General features: G+C 44.2%; 1 protein-coding gene across 4 annotated transcripts in view; it reads left to right on the forward strand.

Annotated features, from left to right (window-relative positions):
* The window catches only part of ryk (receptor like tyrosine kinase), a 359,220-nt gene that overhangs the window by 191,335 nt on the left and 146,243 nt on the right, over positions 1-21,642 (forward strand). For all 4 annotated transcript variants that reach the window (XM_078563543.1, XM_078563545.1, XM_078563544.1 and 1 more), the window contains one exon: positions 17,278-17,364. In XM_078563543.1, the coding sequence (XP_078419669.1) occupies positions 17,278-17,364 (87 nt within the window). The remainder of the gene's footprint in view (positions 1-17,277; positions 17,365-21,642) is intronic.

The following is a 21,642-nucleotide window of genomic DNA, read 5'->3' on the forward strand; positions in this document are numbered from 1 at the left end:
GTTTTTTATGCAGAGGGTAGTGAGTGTCTGGAATTCGCTGCCAGGGGAGATGGTGGAAGCAGGTACGATAGTGGTGTTTAAGAGGCAGCTTGACAAATACATGAATAGGATGGGAATAGAGGGATACGGACCCCGGAAGTGCAAAATGTTTTAGTTGACGGGCAATATGATCGGCGCAGGCTTGGAGGGCCGAAGGCCTGTTCCTGTGCTGTACTTTTCTTTGTTCTTTTGTTCTTTGGTTATTCTTGCTAAGTGTTTTTCAAAGCTTGATGAAACCAGGGCTATTGGTCTGTCCATTTAGCCAAAGACTTTCGACTACTCACAACATTTAGAATGCCGTTCAGGCAATACTGTTTCAGACTGTGCGTCAGCCAAGATGTGCTCCAAACAATATGTGGACAGAATAAAAGAAAATGTCCCAGGCTGTATTTGTATAGCCAATGACATTGCAGTGATGGGGTGGACCAAGACAGAGCACAGCCAAAACTTGCATTTGCTAATGCTGGCTGCTCATAATGGGGGCCTCATATTTAATAGCGAGAAGTGCCAGTTCAACGTTGGGCACATCAGCTTCTTTGTGCTGATATACTCCAACACAGGAGTATGCCCAGACTGACACAAAATAGAGGATGTCAGAGCCATGCCAAATCTCCAGGGCCAAGAGGAATTACAATAGTGCCTCTGGTTGCTCAACTTTTTTGGCCCAATAAGTCGCTAATTTTGTTGAGTGAGCATCTCTGCTTAGAGAACTTCTGCACAAAGATACAGCCTACTTGTGGCAGGAAGAACACCAGCAAGTGTTTTGAGTCTTTCAAATCAGAATTATTGAATCAGGATAGCATACTGCAATACCGTCATGAAACCATTTTGGAATACAACATGTCCCAGAAGGAATTGAGTGCATGCATCCTGCAGGAAAGGAAGTCAATTGACTTCACTTGGAAGAGTTTGTCACAGACCCAGGCTAAATATTCCAATATTGAGACCTTGGCATGGCCTTTTGCATAACCAGGTTTCACACCTCCTGTTCAGAAAGCACTTCACTGTAGACACTGACCACAAGCCATTGGAAACTATATGGTGCAAACCACTTACAAGTACTCCTTACAGTTGCAGAGGCTTTTAGTGAAGGTTCAGATGTACAATTGTTATGTCTGATATAAACCAGGCAGCATAATGGTTACATCGGACCCCTTGGGCAGGCTGCCTGACACAATTAAAGATGCAGATGTCTAGCTGGATTTGCATGTCCACAGCGTGGGTGTTGAAGTTGAAGATGTCTTGAAGATCGACCTTGTGAATTTTCAACCAGCCAAATGCAAGCAATTAAGAGATGAGACAGCACGTGACCCTACCCAATCGTTGTTGTGGAGGGAGGTTATGGAAAGATGGCCTGACACCATACAGAAAGTAACTGAACATTTACACTGCTGCTGGCCATATGGAGATGAGTTTGGTATCCTGTGGGGTGATTTTTAAAGTGAAACAAGGCCTGCTCCCCGAAGCTTTGCATTCTGATATTCTAACCCAATTACATCAAGCGCATTTAGGGATTGAATGTATCAGACGCCTTGCCAGAGCAGACAGTTTACTGTCCAGGAATCAACAGTGATATCCTGTGAGGCATGTCAAAGTTATCAAGTAAATCAAGGAACCCTTGATTCCGCATGAAATCCTTCCACGCCCATGAGTGTGGATTGGCAGAAACTTAGTTCACATTCAAGGCAATGATTTTCTTCTCGTTACAGATTACTTCACGAAATTTCCGGTCATCGGGAAGTTACGTGATACATCAAGTACTCTTTTTAGCTTAGTTGACGTGCCAGAAAACATTATTGCCACTAACTAGCAGGCTGCAATATACTGGTAGACCATTTCAAAACATGTGCGCCAGCTGGGAAGTCGGTCATATGGCATTGCCGCTACATTATCCAAAGTCAAACGGTATGGTTGAACACATGGTTCATATTGTCAAATCGTTCATTTTAAACTATAGGCAGACAGGGCAAGATATTGAGGTTGCAGTGCTGCACCTCCGACCGACTCCTTCGGACATGGATATACCGTCGCCTGCAGAGTTGATGTTTGGGAGACAGGCAGTAGCTACCCTGCCCAGTCTCATCTTTCTAAGTTTTCAACAGGAAGAGATGTACTTCTTTCCAAACGATGGAAAATTAAGGTGTTGCAAGCAGGACCAGAATTGGCTCGATTGCGAGTAGAACGGAAGGTCAGAGTTTTCAATTATTCGTAGGGAACTTAACACCCTGCTGAGCTTGCTAGGATCCATGACCAGCCCAGATCGTATGAGGTCAAGACACCTAATGGTGTAATTCTTAGACGGAACCAAAGTCAACTCAGAGTTATACGATGTCAATGCATCTGACGCTCATGTCGTGTCATGGGACAAGGTTTGACAATGAGGACATGAATGGCATGTGTGCAGATGAAGAACAGGTTAACAAAAGTTCTGAGTTGTCAGTGAATCAGAACAGTTGTGAGGATGATCACAATTCTGAGCAGAAGCTTGCGATCACAAGATATGGTCGAATAAGTATACCTCCTATGTTTTTGAGATTTTTAGTTTTGTGTACTTGTAAATTACTTTTTACCTTATTCCTGTATCATTATTCTGAACCACAACATAATTGTATATTGTAAGTATGTTTTCTGTGTAACAGGATAGATTTTTAATCTTTGAAAAAGAGGGGTGATGTTGCGGGATCATTTTAAGAGAGTTGAGTGTCAATGTAGGAAGTGATGTCACATCTCACATCACCCAGGAGTTGACATTGGCAAAGTAACTTACTCTGCTGGTCTACAGCCACTTAGAGTTGTGTAAATCGTGCTCCTGTACTCATGGTGTGTATATATGTTTCAGTTCAAGTTACAATAAAAAACCCATGTGTTGTATATTGTTTGTATTCCTGGGATGCCTATATCAGTCACGTACAAAAGGAGCAAATAGTATAACGCCAGTAATCTGAGACAAAAAAAAACAGAATCCTTTGCTGAAGTGTGGTTTTACAGTTCTCTCTGGTAAGTGTATCTAAATGACCATTCTGCACATAGCCCTAGGGAATCTGTGCTTGTGACTGCGCATTAGAGTGCAGCTCAGCTGAGTTTGATCCTCCCCTCATCTGGCACCCACACTTCTATCTCGGACCGTTGGATAATAATCAGGACAATGTTACTGACTAGTTTTCCGTCCGTGACCTAGAAGTTTTTAGGCAAATGATAGTGCCGCAATGCAGCTGCATTCAGCTAACAGAGGTTGAAAATTGATCCTGGAACTTCCTGAGCAAATGTTGTATACCGAAAGCTTAAACCTATCCGGCATAATCCTGTCATTGTTTGACATGTAAAAGCTTGTCTGCATCAGTCTTCATTCTTGAGCCTCTAGCTGGAAAATGTAAACTGCTTTAAGCTCAAAGATCTGCATAGACTCAAATTGTTATTAGCATGTAGACTGCTGTTGTTTCTTGGAGGTTAACTAACTGCTTTCCTTAATGATTTCAAATACTAGAATTATGCTGCACTCTGCAAATTCAAACTGGGGTAAAGCAGCCTCCTGGGAAGCAACATGCCTTTTTTTTGGCTTAGCTCACTTTGTAGTCCAACTTGGAAGGTTAACAGAAGGAGTTATGCATTGCTGGTGCTGTGGCATCTTTCAGATGGGACGTTATAATGAGGCCCCATCATGTGTAGGGATTTGAAGGTCTGCAGGACAAATCCAACCCAGCCAATTGCCACCCCATCAGTCTACCCTCAATCATCAGTAAAGTAATGGAAAGGGTCATAGCAATAATATATGTTCACTGACACCCAGTTTGGTTCTGCCAAGGCCACTCAGCTCCTGACCTCATTACAGCCTTGTTTCAAACATGGACAAAAGAGTCGAACTGTTGAGGTGACTGCCCTTGACATTAAGGCAGCATTTGACAGAGTGTGGCATCAAGGGCCCTAGCAAAACTGGAGTCAATGGAAATCAGGGGGGAAAGCTCTCCACTTGTTGGAGTCATACCTAGCACAAAGGAAGATGATTGTGGTTGTTGGAGATCAGTCATCTCAGCTCCAGGACATCACTGCAGGAGTTCCTCAGGGTAGTGTCCTCGGCCTGACCATCTTCAGCTGCTTCCATCCTAAGGTCAGAAGTGGGGATGTTCGCTGATGATGCACAATGTTCAGCACCATTCGCGACTCCTCAGATACTGACAAGTGCCAAGTAACATTCGCGCCACACAAGTGTCAGGCAATGAACATCTCCAACGAGAGAGAATAGCATTACCATCACTGAATTCCCCCACTACCAACATTCTGTGGGTTACCATTGACAAGAAACTGAACTGGACTAGCCATATAAATACTGTGGCTACAAGAGCAGGTCAGAGGCTAGGAATCGTGCAACGAGTAACTCGCTTCCTGACTCCCCAAAGCCTGTCCACCATCTACAAGGCACATGTCAGGAGTGTGATAGAATACTCGCCACTTGTCTGGATGAGTGCAGCTCCCACAACACTCAGGAAGCTCGACACCATCCAGGACAAAGCAGCCCGCTTGATTGGCACCCCATCCACAAACATTCACTCCCTCCACCACCAACGCACAGTGGCAGCAGTGTGTACCATCTACAAGATGCACTGCAGAAATTCACCAAGGCTCCTTAGACGGCACCTTCAAACCCACGAACACTACCATCTAGAAGGACAAGGGCAGCAGATAGATGGGAACACCACCACCTCGAAGTTCCCCTCCAAGTCACTCACCATCCTGACTTGGGAATATATCGCCGTTCCTTCACTGTTGCTGGATCAAAATCCTGGAACTCCCTTCTTAACAGCACTGTGGGCGTACCTACACCACATGGATTACAGCGGTTCAAGAAGGTAGCCCACCACCATCACCTCAAGGGCAATTAGGGATGGGTAATAAATGCCGGCCCAGCCAGCGAAGCCCACATCCCGCGATTGAACAAAAAAAAATAATTGAAGAAGAGCAGGGAGTTTTCCTACAGACCTGAATAATACTAAGCCATTGCCAACTAAATCATATTGATCATTTATCTCACTTGTTATATTTGTGGGATGTTGGGTGCAAACTAACTACTGCATCTGCCCACAAACATCACACCAACAGAAACTTCCGTTTATGTAGTGTCTTGTGCTTAACAAGCCATACGAATAAAAACAAGGAAAAACCAGAAAAGTTAACCCAAAGCTTGATCAAAGAGAGAAGTTTTAAGGAGCATCTTTAAAGAGGCTAGAGAGGCAAAGGGATTTAGGGAAGGAATTCCAGAATTTAGGACCAAGGCAGCTGAAAGGACAGTCATCAGTAGTGGATGGATTAAAATCAAGGATGCTCAAGGGAGCAGAATTAGAGTAATGAAGAGATCTTGATGCCTTGTTGGGCTGGAGGAGACGACACAGAGTGGGGTGACACAATGGAGGCATTTGAAAATAAGAATGAAGATTTTAAAATTAAGTGGCTGTCGGTCAGGGAGTCAGTGAAGATCTGCAAGCGCAGGGGTGATGTGTGAATAAAATTTGGAGCAAGTTAAGATGCAGGCAGCAGAGTTATGGAAAAGCACAAGTTTATGTCGGGTGGAAGATAGGAGACCAGCCAGGAGCGTGACCGTAGGCATGGATGAGGGCATCAGCAACAGATGAGCTGGGGAGAGTTGGAGTTGAGCGACGTTACGGAGATGGAAGTAAGTAGCCACAGTGCAGATATATATTTTTCTTGTGTATGACATCTTGCAGCTTTACAAGTCTAAGTCCAAGTATGTTGCTAAGTGAATCCTGTGGCAAATTTTCATCCACAATGTGGCCAACGGTCTGACCTGGGTGAGCACAGTTGCAAGCTGGGCTATCCTTGAAATTTCATTGTGGAGAAGGTGTGATGGCCTTGCAGAGATAGTGCGGATCCTGTTGAGTGCAGATCACAGTCTGAGGGAGGTTGAACCCTGGAGGCTCTATTGTTGGATCATTCACCAAATCTTTTTGGTGTTATTGGTGTCAGCCCAGAGGTTGCGTCATTTGTCCTTTTTGTCAAAACCTGCATCACTCAAGTATTGGTCGAACTCCAGAAAGGTTTGCATGATTGGAGTTGCATATTCAGTAGGCCCTGAAGGTTTCAGGAATTGGTAGTTCTGAGTTGGCTTTAATGCGGCCAAACTCATCTCTGCATTTGCCTTCTGCTGCATTTCAGGGGGTGGGATATTATACAGGACTGGAGGCCATTGTACAACTGTTGATTTCAGTGTACCACTGATTATCCACATTGTGTTTTGTGTGGCTGCTGTCTGTCCACGCAAGGGAGCAGTGTTCTGCTGAAGTGTACAAAAGAGCTAGGTTCGCAGTACAAAGATTGCATGCACTGGTCTTTTCTGTGACTTTTTCAGGTGTTTGCAGTATCTGAGGCTATGGGCCAGGGTGACTCCAAGGTACTTGGGATATAAATAGTTCTTTACTGATTTGCCACAAAAGGAGACCAGGAGTTCGCTGTCAGCCTGACAATTGCTGAGGTGGAAAGCAGTGACTGTGGTCTTAGTTGGGTTTGGGTAGGGATGCCAATAGTTGAAATATTGCTTCATGGGACAAGGTGCTGTTAAGATCCTCAAGGTTGGTTCTTTGGGTAACACGAGCCAGATCATCTACCAAGCCAAACTTCCTGGAGTTGGTGGGAGGCATTTCACTCACGTAGATGTTGAAGAGGAACCTTGGGGAAGCCCATCTTTCAGGGTCATTGTGGCACTTCCTTGGTCACTGTATGAAACCCTATATCTTCGATTGCTAAGCATTGCAGAAGGGAGAAGCTTTGTAGCCTAGCACTGGAAAAATCTGCTGCTTTCAAAGGAAGATTATGTTGCCACACAGTTTCATATGCGGATGAGAGGTTGAGGAGTGCAACACCTGTCTTGAGCATGTGTTAGTAAATCAGTATCAGTGTAGGTGATAAATGCAGGCACTTCACTAACACTGCACCAGCTTGACCTTTAGGGAGTGACCTCTACCTCGCGGAGGCTGAGCATCAGCTCGCAGACACTTCCTCCTACCTCTCCCTATACCATGACCCCACCACTGAACATCAAGCCATTGTTTCCAGGACTGTCACTGACCTCATCTCCTCTGGAGATCTTCCTCCCACAGCTTCCAACCTGATAGTCGCCCAACCTCGGATGGCCCGCTTCTACCTCCTACCCAAAATCCACAAACAGAACTGTCCCGGCAGACCGATCGTGTCAGCCTGTTCCTGCCCCACGGAACTCATTTCTCGTTATCTTGACTCCCTTCTCTCGCCCCTTGTCCAGTCCCTTCCCACTTACATCCGTGATTCCTCTGACACCTTACGTCACATCAACAATTTCCAGTTCCCTGGCCCCAACCACTTCCTCTTCGCCATGGACGTCCAATCCCTCTACACCTCCATCCACCACCAGGATGGTCTGAGGGCCCTTAGCTTCTTCCTTGAACAGAGGCCCGAACAAATCCCCATCCACCACTACTCTCCTCCGTCTGGCTGAACTTGTTCTCACACTGAACAATTTCTCCTTTAACTCCTCTCACTTCCTCCAAATAAAAGGTGTGGCTATGGGTACCCGCATGGGCCCCAGCTATGCCTGTCTCTTTATGGGGTATGTGGAACATTCCTTGTTCCAGTCCTACTCCGGCCCCCTCCCACAACTCTTTCTCTGGTACATCGATGATTACTTCGGTGCTGCTTCATGCTCTCGTCGGAACCTGAAAAAATTTATTAATTTTGCTTCCAATCTCCACCCCTCCATCATTTTCACATGGTCCATCCCTGACACTTCCCTTCCCTTCCTTGACCTCTCTGTCTCAATTTCTGGTAATAGTCTGTCCACCAATATCCATTACAAGCCTACCGACTCCCACAGCTACCATGACTACAGCTCTTCACACCCCGCTTCCTGTAAGGATCCATCCCATTTTCTCAGTTCCTTCGCCTCCGTCGCATCTGTTCTGATGATGCTACCTTCAAAAACAGTTCCTCTGACATGTCCTCCTCCTTCCTTAACCGAGGTTTTCCACCCACGGTAGTTGACAGGGCCCTCAACCGTGTCCGGCCCATCTCCCGCGCATCTGCCCTCACGCCTTCTCCCTCCCAGAAACATGATAGGGTCCCCCTTGTCCTCACTTATCACCCCACCAGCGTCCGCATTCAAAGGATCATCCCCTGCCATTTCCGCCAACTCCAGCATGCTGCCACCACCAAACACATCTTCCCTTCACCACCCCCCCGGCGGTATTCCGTAGGGATCGTTCCCTCCGGGACACCCTGGTCCACTCCTCCATCACCCCCTACTCCTCAGCCCCCACCTATGGCACCTCCCCATGCCCATGCAGAAGATGCAACACCTGCCCCTTTACTTCCTCTCTCCTCACTGTCCAAGGGCCCAAACACTCCTTTCAAGTGAAGCAGCATTTCGCTTGCATTTCCCCTAACTTAGTCTACTGCATTCGTTGCTCCCAATGCGGTCTCCTCTACATTGGAGAGACCAAACGTAAACTGGGCAACCGCTTTGCAGAACACCTGCGGTCTGTCCGCAAGAAAGACCCAAACCTCCCTGTCGCTTGCCATTTTAACATTCCACCCTGCTCTCTTGCCCACATGTCTGTCCTTGGCTTGCTGCATTGTTCCAGTGAAGCCCAACGCAAACTGGAGGAACAGCACCTCATCTTCCGACTAGGCACTTTACAGCCTTCCGGACTGAATATTGAATTCAACAACTTTAGATCTTGAACTCCCTCGTCCATCCCCACCCCCTTTCCGTTTCTTCCCCCTCCCTTTTGTTTTTTCCAATAATTTATATAGATTTTTCTTTTCCCACCTATTTCCATTATTTTTAAATCTACAACTAATACTTTGTTAGTCTTTCCACCCCACCCCCACTAGAGCTGTACCTTGAGTGTCCTGCCATCCATTCTTAATTAGCACATTCTCTTAGATAATATCACCACCTTCAACACCTCTTTGTTCCTTTATCTGTGACATCTTTTGATTATCTGCTCCTATCACTGCTTGCTTGTCCCTACAACCACCCCCCCCCAACTTCTCTCTCCCCACCCCCCACCCCCACCTTAAACCAGCTTATATTTCACCCCTCTCCTATTTTTACTTAGTTCTGTTGAAGGGTCATGAGTACTCGAAACGTCAACTCTTTCCCTCTCCGCCGATGCTGCCAGACCTGCTGAGTTTTTCCAGGTAATTCTGTTTTTGTTTTGGATTTCCAGCATCCGCAGTAGTTTTTTGTTTTTGTCCTTTAGGGAGGTTGGGCTTCACCAATAAAGAGAGCCTGGCCAGGAGGAGACATTTTGTAAGAGGTACGTAGCAGAAATAACTAGCCTGGTCATCAAGTTTCCCCAGCTCGAGGTAATGACTTTAGCCTCTCTCAAGATTGATGGAATGACGCCAGTTGTATGATGTTAGTAAATACAGGAGCCAACCAGTCATGCCTCTTAGGTCTCAAGTTCTTCAGGAATTCAGGATAGATGCCATCAGTTCCTCTGCTTTCCTTGCTTTAGTGGAGGAAATGCCTGTGTCAGTGCCAGCTCTGGTGTAGGGAGAAGAAAGTAGGGAATGTGAGAGATGATGAAATAATCTTGGGAGAGTTCCTTACAAACTTCACAATGAGGTTCCTTAGTTGAGCTGACCTTGGAGTTTAGGAGCAGCCTGGAAACAGCAGCATTCACTGATACTATGGAAGGTTGATGTTGAGCAGGTGAAGTAGCTCCAAGTGAGTAGTATGGACATATAAATAATTAGCATGGAGTCTAGCTCAAACGTATATCTCTTTGACAGAATACTTAATTTGGGGAATATGGTGAGTGAGGGAATTTGGCGCAGTGAGAAAAAAGGTACAATCCTGGTCTTTTACAATTCAAGGAGTGGTCCAAGTGAGGGAGCGGTAGAGAGCGAGACCTGGTGATTAGCTGATAATTGTTAATTCATCCTGAAGCCAGTTGAAGTAGGAAACAAGATGTGAATCTTTTACATAATGCTATATTTATTTCAGAATGCAAAAATTCCAAGTGCTTGCCTCGCCCCCCCCCCCCCTGCCCAAACCAACACCAGTGTCCCAGAAGTCTCTCTTTACACCTATTTCTTGATGTAGTTAAGGGGTCAAATTTTTGTCTTTTTTTAAGTTTATCTTCCCGAGCTCACTCTCTGGTTGAACCACATCATGAATGGTTTGTCCGTGGCCAGCAGGTCCTGGCGCGGACTTGAACCTGGAGCTTCTGCCCGGAAGTAGGGATGCCATCACTGCACCACAAGACCAAGTCTCTATATCTGCTTACTGCACTTAACCAATCGATACCCTCCACCTGTATATCCTTATTGTTAATGGTATGCAAATTGCATGATTAACAATAAATGTCTCTAGAGAATAGGCTAGATTGTGGCTCCACTTATAAATTCCCCCGACTTAATGCTACTCCGCATTTCTTCCCAAGCTTTCCGAGCCTGGATGTTCCAGAAATGCAAGGGACAGTGTCCATCAGGGAACTCCATCAAAGCAGATTAGAGTCAGGTGAAGATAGGACATGCCCCTTTTTAATGGCACCAGTTACCATAACTTTGAATGTGAGTGAATGGGTGAGTGGATGAACGGGGAGGGTGGGTGCGCTAAGTGCATAGTTGGGTGCAGGCAGCTCGGGTGGGAGAGGTGTGTAGGCGGGTGAGGGGACAGTCAAATCGGGGAAGTGGTTGGTTCTGGTGAGGGTGGTGTTTTGGTTGGGTTGGGCTAGTGTTTTGGTTGGGTGGGGGTGTCGGTGGGTGTGGTGACCGGGCCTGGTGGGGACGTGGTCGGGGGGATGATTGGGAGGGTCAATTGTGTAGTTACTAAGATGTTAGACCAGGCATTAATCTGGCTAACATTTCCGAGGTAACTATCCACGTAAGTACATTGGAACTGTCCAAAGTCTCCGACTCTAGCTCAGAGAGCGGAGGGTCCCAGGGAGCAGGGAATTGGCTGTTGTAGGTTGAAACTTTCCAGACAATTCCCACGGGGGTCAGCGCATCAGGACTTCCACAAGGGCCTGGACAGACATCTTCAGTCATACATCCAGTCTCCAGTGATCCCGAGACTGAAAAAGTTGGACCATGGTGGCATGTTTCTAGAGGTTGTCACCCCACATCTTAAAATGTGAAGGCAGAGAGGAAATAGTTGACTGCCAGGAGGGCAAGAAGGACCAGGCAGGCAGGGCACAGATCCCATGAGGCCTCTCACTGTCCAAGTGGTATTCAGTTCTAAATACAAGTGAGAATGATGCATCCTCTGGGGAATGCAACCAGAGCCAAGACAATGGCACCATGGGTGGCTCAGCTGCACAGGGGCAAAGAGTAGTGGGGAGTTGTGGGGGGGGACAATAGTGAGGAAGAAGAGTGGAAGAGGAATAGTGGTAGAGGTCTCATTAGCCACGTATTCATCAGCTCTTTCCTATTTCCATACTCACTAGCATTTGGCACCAGGAGCAATCTGGAGATTACTTCATTTGAGGTCCTGCTTTTCAATCTCTCTCTCCTGGATTCCTAACTTCTGCCTTCAGGATCTCATTCCTATGTTGTTGACACCGATGTGAACCACGACCGTTGGCTTTTCACCTCTATCCTCAGGGGAACAGACGGGTGCTTTTGTGGCCGCAGATGTGAATCCAGAATAGTATTTTTCCTCGCTGGTGTCAGGGTCAAAGATGTAACTGAGCGTTTGTGGAACATTCTGAGGAATGAAGTAAACAGCTAACGGTCGTGGCTCTTTTTGGTACCAACACCATAGGCAGAATGAGGAATGAGGTCCTGAAGGCAGAGTTTGGAAATCTAGGAGAGAGAGATTGAAAAGCAGGATCTCAAATGAAGTGACCTCCAGATTGCTCCAGGTGCCACATGCTAGTGAGTACAGAAATAGTGAAGAGCAGATGAATACGTAGCTGGAGAGGTGATGCAGGAGGAAAGGCTTTAGATTTCTGAGACAATGGGACTGCTTCTGGGGGGAAAGTGGGACCTTTACAATCCGGCAGGTTGCACCTCTGCACTATCTGCACAGGTTTTTGCCAGTGATATTGAGAAGAGATTTAAACTAGCTTGACAAAGGGAATGGGAACTTGAGAGCAGATACAGAAGGGAGAGAAGAAAAGTTGGAAATGGAAGGCAGAAAAATTAGCGTGTTTGGAAGAGAGAGGAAACAAAGCCTAGAAAATAGACAAGAAGACAGTTTGACAGTGCTAAATGGTATATACTTCAATGCAAGAAGCATAGGGAATAAGGCAGATAAGCTAAGAGCACAGATTGACACGTTTGGAATATGATGTTATAACTGTTACTAAGACATGAATGAAAGAAGGACAGGAATAGCAACACAACATCCCTGGTTACATGGTTTTAAAAAGAGCTAAAGGGATAAAAAGGAGGGGGGTTGCAATATTGATTTGTTAGGAACTAGAGATTAAGTAAGTTATATTTGGGTGTTAGGAATGAGTTTTAGCTTTAAGTTTAATTTGTATACCTATATTTGTATGTTAAGAAAGGTGGGAGGGAGCTTGAGTTTTGGTAACACTTTAATAGATGCCTGCATTCTCATGAGATTTTATGACTCTTGAAGGGGAATTAAAACAAACACAAGGTTTAAAAAAAAACTGCTGTTGCCTAGCAACAGGGGTCCAGAGAGAGGGACGCACAGTCACAGAAACCGAAAGCAGCTTGAGTTCGATTGGTGATTATGCTCTTAAGGTGAAAGGAACAGTTTAAGTCTCTCTCTAGCTGGACATACTAGCGGATTGCTGAGGAAAATAAGTCTAAGAATCTTCGATGAGTTGCTCTAAAGTTAAAATAACGGTGAATGTCAAGTGAGTTCTGGATCTCAGGGGAGATACCAAGTTGTCAGCAGTCTACTTGGAGAGGTAACTGCAAGAAGCAGCTCCTCAAGGAAAACAAGAGAAACCCCAATAAGTCATTTAAGTCAAAGGACAAAGACAGGAATTTGGAGCAAGACCCTGTTCAGTGGAAGTGAAAATAAGGAGCAGAGAGGAAGGCTGCAAGCTTAAAGATAGAAAGCTGCAGGACGCAGATCTAAAGCAAAATAGGCTTGCGAGAAACCAGAAGATCCAAGGAGACAGCCAAAGTTCTATAACTCTTTACTATGGACATGTGAAGCAGTGGTGTTTTGTTGGCACGGTTGAGTCTGACAGCAAGTGCCTGGAAGGAAGCTTGAATGAACGTGGTGATCCAGGGGAGAGGAATCCCGGAAGGAGAGTTTAAAACCCTGGAGGTGGAGCCTTGTGGAAGACGTCCTAGAGAAAGAGTCATTTTAGAGAAGATTCCAAAGCGGGTTCTTCGAGAGTGGAGATTGGAAACCCTCATATGAAAGACAGAATCCAGTGAGACCAGTTGGCGCACAGTGTGACAAGGGCCTCGGGGGCATTGATGAGAGATCAATAGCATCTGTTTGGGGCAGTATCTGTTACTTGGTTTCAGAGTGTGGTGTCCCTGACCACAGGTTGCCTGTTGGTTTATATGAACTGTGTACCTATTGTGAACATGAGAGTATAAGATAGCTCCGAATCTGTATATATCTGTAATGGTATAGTTATGAGTTAAGGGGTATTGCAATATAGTTTATCTTGTTTCATAAATGTTTTATTCTTTTGTTAAAAGTTCATCAGCTGACTCCTGTGATTCTGTTCAGTAGCCGCCCTCCACCTTTCTAAGCAAAAAATAAAAGTTAAGATCCATCAAGCCGGGATCTGACTTGTACAGTAGTAACATCAGCTGGGATATAACATTAGAGAAACAATTATAGCTGTTGAGTTGGGATGATATGATGGAAGGATTATCAAATGTGGTAATATGGGTTGGAACTGAAGAACAAAAATGGGATGTGATTTAGCTGAAGTGGGCTCGAAACAGCCACTTGAATGTAAATCAGTGGCAGGTATTTGGGGAAGAGATAGAGAGGCCAGAGCAAGTATGTTCCTTTAAAGACAAAGAGCGTGGGGCGGGTGGGGGTCTGAAAAGGAAGTAGAAACAGAAACCTTCATGACATTTAAAAAGTACATGAATATGCACTATAAATGTTGTAACCCACAAGACCACGGACCAAGGGCTGGAAAGTGGAATTAGGCTGGATGGCTACTTGCCAGCCGGCACAGACATGATGGGCTGAATGGCCTCATGTTGTAAATTTCTATGATACCATATGGTCGTAAACACAGAGGTTGCAGTCAGCTGAGCTTAGGACAGTTACCAGGGATGGAAACACTGGACAGGGAATGGAATTTGTGTCAGGGACCAAAAGCAATGGGTTCAGTCCTCCCATTGTTTAGTTGGAGGAAATTCCTGCTCATCCAATATCACATTTCAGACAAGCTATTTGACAGAGACGGTTAAAGGGTACAATGAGGTTATGCTGAGCTAGAGCTGAGTATTTTCGGATGAGATTGCCGAGGGGTAGCATACAATCATAGAATGGTTACAGCACAGGAGTAGGCCATTTGCCCCGTCATGTTCATGCCAGCTCTCTGCAAGAGGAATTCACCTAATCCACTCCATTGTCTTTCATGACAAGCACCTTTAAACAGCTGTACCAAACAGAAAACCGAGCACATTGGAAGGAATGGGGATCACTGACATCAATATGTAGATGAGAAATAGAAGTAGGTCAAGAATAGATCCTTGGGGAACTCCAGATATAACAGTGAGAGTGGGAAGTGAAACCATTGCAGGTAGTTCTTTGACTTTGATTAGATAAATAAGAATGGAGGCAAGCTAGACCAGTTCCGCCCAGCTGGACGATAGAGGAGGCAGGTGTGATCAAATATGTCGAAGGCGGCAGATAACTAGAGAAGGATGAGATGAGATAGTTTATCACCGTTACAGTCACAAAAAATGCTATTTATGACTTTAACAAGGGATGTTTCACCACTGTCTGGTGTGTCAGAAATCTGATTGGAGGGATTTGAACATGGAATTATGGAAAAGGTAGGCACAGATTTGGAGGTAGCCTAACAGTGACTACATATCAAAGTGAATTAATTGGGTGGAAAGGGCTTTGAGATGTATGAGGATGAGATGGCACCCCCTGTATAAATGTTGTATGCTTTTCATACTCGACTCACCCTGGAGAAATGCACTCATCCCTCCTTGTTCAGTCTTGTTTTTAAGTCTATTGACACATTCTGTTCTTTCATTCCTCTATTTTTTTCATTTCTCTGACCCTTATTGACATAACCAGTTGTTTATTTTTTTATTCTTTCTCAGGATGTAGATGTCACTGGCTAAGCCAGCATTTATTGTCCATCTTTAATTGCCCTTGAGAAGATGGTGGTGAGCCGCCTTGAACCATTGCAGTCCATGTGGAAAACAGTGTGCTATAGTGGGAGCCTAACAGAACAGTCAGTAGGAGACCTGGGCTGTGGACCCCAAGACAGATTAAAAGGAAAATCATGAGCTACAATCACCACGATCACAAAGTGCAGAACACTAAGGACCTATGTATGGTGTTGTAACGAACCAAGTCTATTTGTGGGGTAGCACAGGATTAGGTTTACACGAGGCCAGAAAATAAAAATATCTACTCCAGCTTGGCTGCTTTAAGTAACAATATGTAACTTAAATGAGAGGGAAATACGACACAGTGGAATTGACATGCTGAGAATATTGTACTCTCAAATGGTATAATGGCTTCACCCCAGGATGAATTCCATAAAACATATTTTGTGCAGATCTAGATAGTTAAAACTGAAGCTGACTTAACTCAGCTAATTAACTATCCCTTTGGTAAGCATGTATTTTTCTTAATTTTTTTTTTGTTTCAGGTACTTTTGGTCATATCTTTGCTTTGGTAGAAGCCTGAAAGTATGACTGCACTGTTAGAGGACCATAAACTTGTTTTTTAAAAATAGGCAATAACACTACTGAGATTATCATAAAAAGTGTAAATGTGAAATTTTGATGTCATGTACACTTGAACTGTGAAAAATGTCCAGAAGCGCAAATTTCAATGTTTGGATTTTCAAACCTAGGTTTTATTTTGCACAGGTTTTCATGATTTTATATTTCTACAGGGAAGTACTAGTGTTTACAGGTGTGTTACTTGTGCTGGTACTGATGGGAGCAATTTGAACATCCCAACAAGCACTGTAATGCACAACATGAAAGCATATTAGAGTAGCTAGATACTGGTGCTTAAATACTAAATTTGTGCTGTGACAACACTGTTAAAACACTGTTAAAACATACCAGCTCTGTAACCTGAATGAACTTGTTAACTTAGTGACAGCTTGAAGAGCTGCAGTTACATTCAGTGACGTACATCCACTATAAAATATGTTCCTGCTTGGCCAATATATTTTTGATAATGTTCTGTCTTGTAAAAGGAATTCCTGTGGCAGAACAATCTTCCAAATTTGTGTAATCCAACCTCAGAGTGCTAAATGATCCCTGTCAGCATTCACTGTGCAAGGGATATATGGCACCCTTCGCATGCGAGAGGGATCATATTAAACACTACAGATTTGTCATTACATGGCTTTAAATTATGCAATTCCATTTATTAGGCTACTTTTCAATCTTCTCTGTTTAAAACTAGCATAATATACAGATATATAAATTGATGTCTATCCTTCAGTTCCACCTCACTGTTTTTCACTGTTAATTGCATTAATGGTACTGTGGCTTACTCTTGGAAAAATGCACTCATACCTCCTTGTTCAGTCTTGCTCTTCAGTCTATTGTGCACATTATGTTCTTTCACTCCTCTATTTGTTTTTTTTTCATTTCTTTTTGACCCTATTGACATTACCAATTCTGTTTATGCACTACAATGGGAGGCTACAGAACAAGTCAGAAGGCAATCTAGGCTGTGGACCCCAAGGCAGATTAAAAGGAAAATCATGAGCGACCATCACCACAGTCAGAGTGCAGAACACTAAGGACCTATGTGTAGTGTTGTAACGAACCAAGTCTGCTTGTGGGGTAGCACAGGATTAGGTTTACATGAGGCCAGAAAATAAAAATATCTACTCCAGCTTGGCTGATTTAAGTAACTATATGTGACTTAAATGAGAGGGAAATATGACACAGTGGAATTGACATGCTGAGAATATTGCACTCTCAAATGGTAGAATGGTTTCACCCCAGGATGAATTCAGTAAAACAATATTTTGCACAAATCTGGAAGGTTAAAACTGAAGCTGAATTAATTCAGCTCATTAAATATCCCTTTGATAAGTATGTATTTTTTAAAATTGATTTCTGTTGTTTCAGGTACTTTTGGTCGTATCTTTCATGGGATTTTAGTTGACGAAAAAGACCCAAGTAAAGAGAAGTATGTTTTCGCGAAAACAGTAAAAGGTAAGCAAAACATAAGAATCACATAGAAAGTACAGCACACCAACAGACTGACACAATATTTCCTGATAGGAGTAACCACGCAGTTCTGATATCATCCGTATAAAATATTTTTTGCACCCTCTCCATATCCTACGAACGTAGGAAACAGGACAGAAGTAGGCCATTCGGCCCCCTCGAGCCTACCCTCCATTCAATAAGATCATGGCTGATCAGTTTGTGTTTTGGGTTCCACGCTCCCATCTATCCCCAATGACCTTTGATTCCCTTGCCTAACAAGAATCTATCTACCTCTGCCTTAAAAATATTCAGTAACCCCGCTTCCACCGCCTTCTGAGGCAGAGTGTTTCAAAGTCACACAACCCTCCGAGGGAAAAAAATTTCTCATCTCTGTCCTAGAAGGGCGACCCCTAATTTTAAAACAGTGCCCCCCCCCACCCCCCCTCCAATTCTGGACTCACCCACAAGAGGAAACATCCTTTCCACATCCTTATCAAAACCATTCAGGATCTTGCACACTTCAATCAAGTCACCCCTCACTCTTGTAAACTCTAGTAGGAACAAACCCAGCATGTCCAACCTACCCTCATGAGCCAACCCCCTCATTCCAGATATCAATCTAGATGTATAAAGTTATGAGGAGCATAGATGGGATAGACAGGAGGAACTTTTTCCCTTGTTGGAGGGATCAATAACCAGGGGGCATAGATTTAAGGTAAGGGGCAGGAGGTTTAGAGGGGATGTGAGGAAGAATTTTTTCACCCAGAGGGTGGTGGGAATCTGGAACTCACTGCCTGAAAGGGTGGCAGAGGCAGAAACCCTCAACATTTAAGAAGCATTTGGATGTGCACTTGCGATGCCATGGCATAGAAGGCTATGAGCTTAGTGCTGGAAAATGGGATTAGAATAGTTAGGTACTTGCTTGACCAGCGCAGACTCGATGGGCCAAGGGCCTTTTTCTGTGGTGTAGACCTCTGTGACTCTAGACCTCATAATTATGCAGTCATTCCCCGTTTAAGTAACACTCTGCTTTTTTATTCATCCTGCTAAAGTGAACAACTTCACATTTTCCCATATTATACTCCGTCTGCCAGATTTTTGCCCACTAACTCAACCCAGCTATATCAAACCTGCGAGCTCCGTATGTCTTCACAACACACTTTCCTACCTATCTTTGTGTGGCCTGCAAATTTAGCTACCATGCCTTCACTCCCCTCATCTAAGTCGTTGACGTAAATTGTAATAAGTTGAGGCCACAGCACAGACCCCATGCACGACCACACTTGTTACATCCTGCCAATCAGACAAAGACCCTTTTATGCATACTCTGTTTTCTGCTAGCCAGCCAATCCTGTATCCAGGCTAATATGTTACCCCCCACACCATGAGCTTTTATTTTCTGCAATAACCTTTGATGTGGCACCTTATCAAATGCATTCTGGAAACCCAAGCACAGTACGTCTACAGGCTCCCCTGCATCCACAGCGCATGTTACTCCTTCAGAGAACTCCAATAAATTGGCCAAACATGATTTCCCTTTCACAAAATCATGCTGATTCTTCCTGATTACCTTGAGTTTTTCTAAGTGACCAGCTATAACCTCTTTAATGATCGATTCTAACACCTTCCCCATGATAGATGTCAAGCTATAGTTTCCAGTTTGTTGCCTCCCTCCCTATTCGAATAGAGGGGTTACATTTGCTACTTTCCAATCTGATGGAACCTTTCCAGAAACGAAGAAGTTTTGGAAAATTAACACCAGTGCATCTACTACCTCATTAGACCCCTCTTTTAAGACCCTAGGATGGAGTCCATCAGGACCAGGAGACTTGTCTGCCCACAGCTCCATCAGTTTGCTCAGTACTGCTTTCCTAGTATTCCAATCTCACCAAGTTCCTCGCTCCCCTCCACCTACTGATTTCACAGCTATTACTGGAATGTTTTTTGTATTCTCTATAGTGAAGGCAGGAGCAAAATATTTGTTCATTTCATCAGCCATTTCCTTATTATCTACTGTTAACTCCCCATTCTCATTCTCTAGAGGACCGACTTTACCTATACTTCTCCTGTTTAAATACCTGTAGAAACTCTTACTATCCATTTTTACATTTCTACCTAGCTTCTTCTCATGCTCCAATTTCTTTCTCCTGATAAGCCTTTTAGCTATTCTCTGCCATTCTTTATATTCTGATCAGTCATCTGACCTGCTACTCACCTTTGCGCAATTATGTGCTTTTCCCTTAAGTTTGATGTTTTCCCTAACTACTTTAGTTAACCACGGATGGTGGGTCCTCCCTTAGAATGTTTCTTTATAGTATGAATGTACTTATTCTGAGTATTCTGAAATATCCCTTAAATGTCTGCCACTGTTTCTCTATTGATCTATCCTCTACCCTAGTATCCTAGTTAATTTCAGCTAGCTCAGCTTCATGTGTACATAGTTGCCCCTATTTTGTTTAAAATACTAGTCTTAGACCCACTCTTCTCCCTTTCATACTAGATGTAAAATTCAATCATATTATGGTTATTGCTATCAAGGGGTGCCTTTATTCTGAGGTAATGAATTAATCCTGTCACATTACCAAGTCTATCAAGTCTAATACAACCTGCTCTCTGGTTGGTTCCAGAATCTGCTGCTCTAAGAAAGTATCTCAAAAGCATTCTATGAACTTCTCATCCAGCCTACTACTGCCAATCTGATTTTTCCAGTTTATATGTAGATTAAAGTCACCCCTGATTATTACTGTACCTTATCACAAGCACCCAGTATTTCTTCTTGCATATTTTGTCATGCATTATGGTTACTGTTAGGGGGCCTGTAGACCACTCCCACTAGTGACTTATTTCCCCTGCTATTCCTCATCTCCACCCAAACTGATTGTACATCCTGGTCTCCTGAACCAAGGCCAACTCTAATTTTTGCCCAGATGCCATCCTTGATTAACAGTGCTACCCCTCCACCTTTACCTAACTTCCTATCCTGATTGAATGTCATATACACTTCAATGTACAGGATCCAATTCTTCTCATCCTGCAGCCACGTCTCTGCAATGGCTATCAAATCATATTTGTTTACTTCAATGTGCGCTATTAATTTGTTTACTTTGTTATGAATGCTATGCGCATTCAGATACAGAGCCTTTAGTTTAGTCTTTCTGTTACCTTTGTATCATCTAGTCTTGATTCTTTGTGCATTTCTGTCATTTCCTGCCATTCTCCGACCCTCATTTCCCAAAACATTATTTTTCCCTCTCACCTTGTCTCTTTAAAATGCCACACCTTTCCATATTTGACCCCTTACCCCCACTATTTAGTTTAAAACCCTCTCTACTTCCCTAGTTATGCGATTCGCAAGAACACTGGTCCCAGCACGGTTCAGATGTAGACTGTACCAACGGTAGAGCCCCCTCTTTCCTCAGTGCTGGTGCCAGTGCCCCACAAACTGGAACCCACTTCCTCCCACACCGGTCTCTGAACCATGTATTCATCTCTCTAATTTTAAGATTATAACTTCTGAGGTTCTGCTTTTTAATTTAGTGCCTAGCTGCTCATACTCTCTGCGCAGAACCTCTTTCCTAGTTCTACCAATGTCATTGGTACCTCCATGGACCATAACTGGATCCTCCTCCTCCCACTGCAAGTTCCTCCACAGCCCTGAGCAGATGTCCCAAATCCGAGCACCGGGCAGACAACACAGTTGTCTGGACTCTCGCTCTTTGCTGCAGAGAACAGTGTCAGTCCCCCTCACTATGCTGTCCCCCACTACCACTATATTCCTTTTCGGTGCCCCCACTTGAATGGCTTCCTGTACCACAGTCAGTTTTCTCATCCACCCTGCAGCCTCCACTCTCATCCAAGTAAGCTGAGAGAATCTTGAACCTATTGGACAATTGCAGAGGCTTGAACTCCTGCCCCCTGGGTCCCTTTACCTGTCTCACCCGCAGTAACACCCTTCTGTCCCTGACCAAATCAGAAGAACTTATCCTCAGGGGTGTGACTGCCTCCTGGTACAAAGCATTCAGGTAACTTGCCACCTCCCTGATGTGTCACAGAGTCTGCAGCTCTGCCTCCAGCTCAATGGCTCTAAGCCAAAGTTCCTCGAACCGCAAAAATTTACTGCAGATGTGATTACACACTGTTATCCAGGAGTTTCCACATGCGACAGCCTTGTCACATTACCTGTCCTGCCATCTTTAATGTGTTTTAAATAATTACTTATTATTCACTTATGATGTTGCTTTTTTATATATCTTATTAACCTTACCACCAATTTGTGTACTA

The sequence above is a fragment of the Cetorhinus maximus genome, chromosome 19 (genome assembly GCF_964194155.1).
Source record: "Cetorhinus maximus chromosome 19, sCetMax3.hap1.1, whole genome shotgun sequence".
NCBI lineage: Eukaryota > Metazoa > Chordata > Chondrichthyes > Lamniformes > Cetorhinidae > Cetorhinus > Cetorhinus maximus.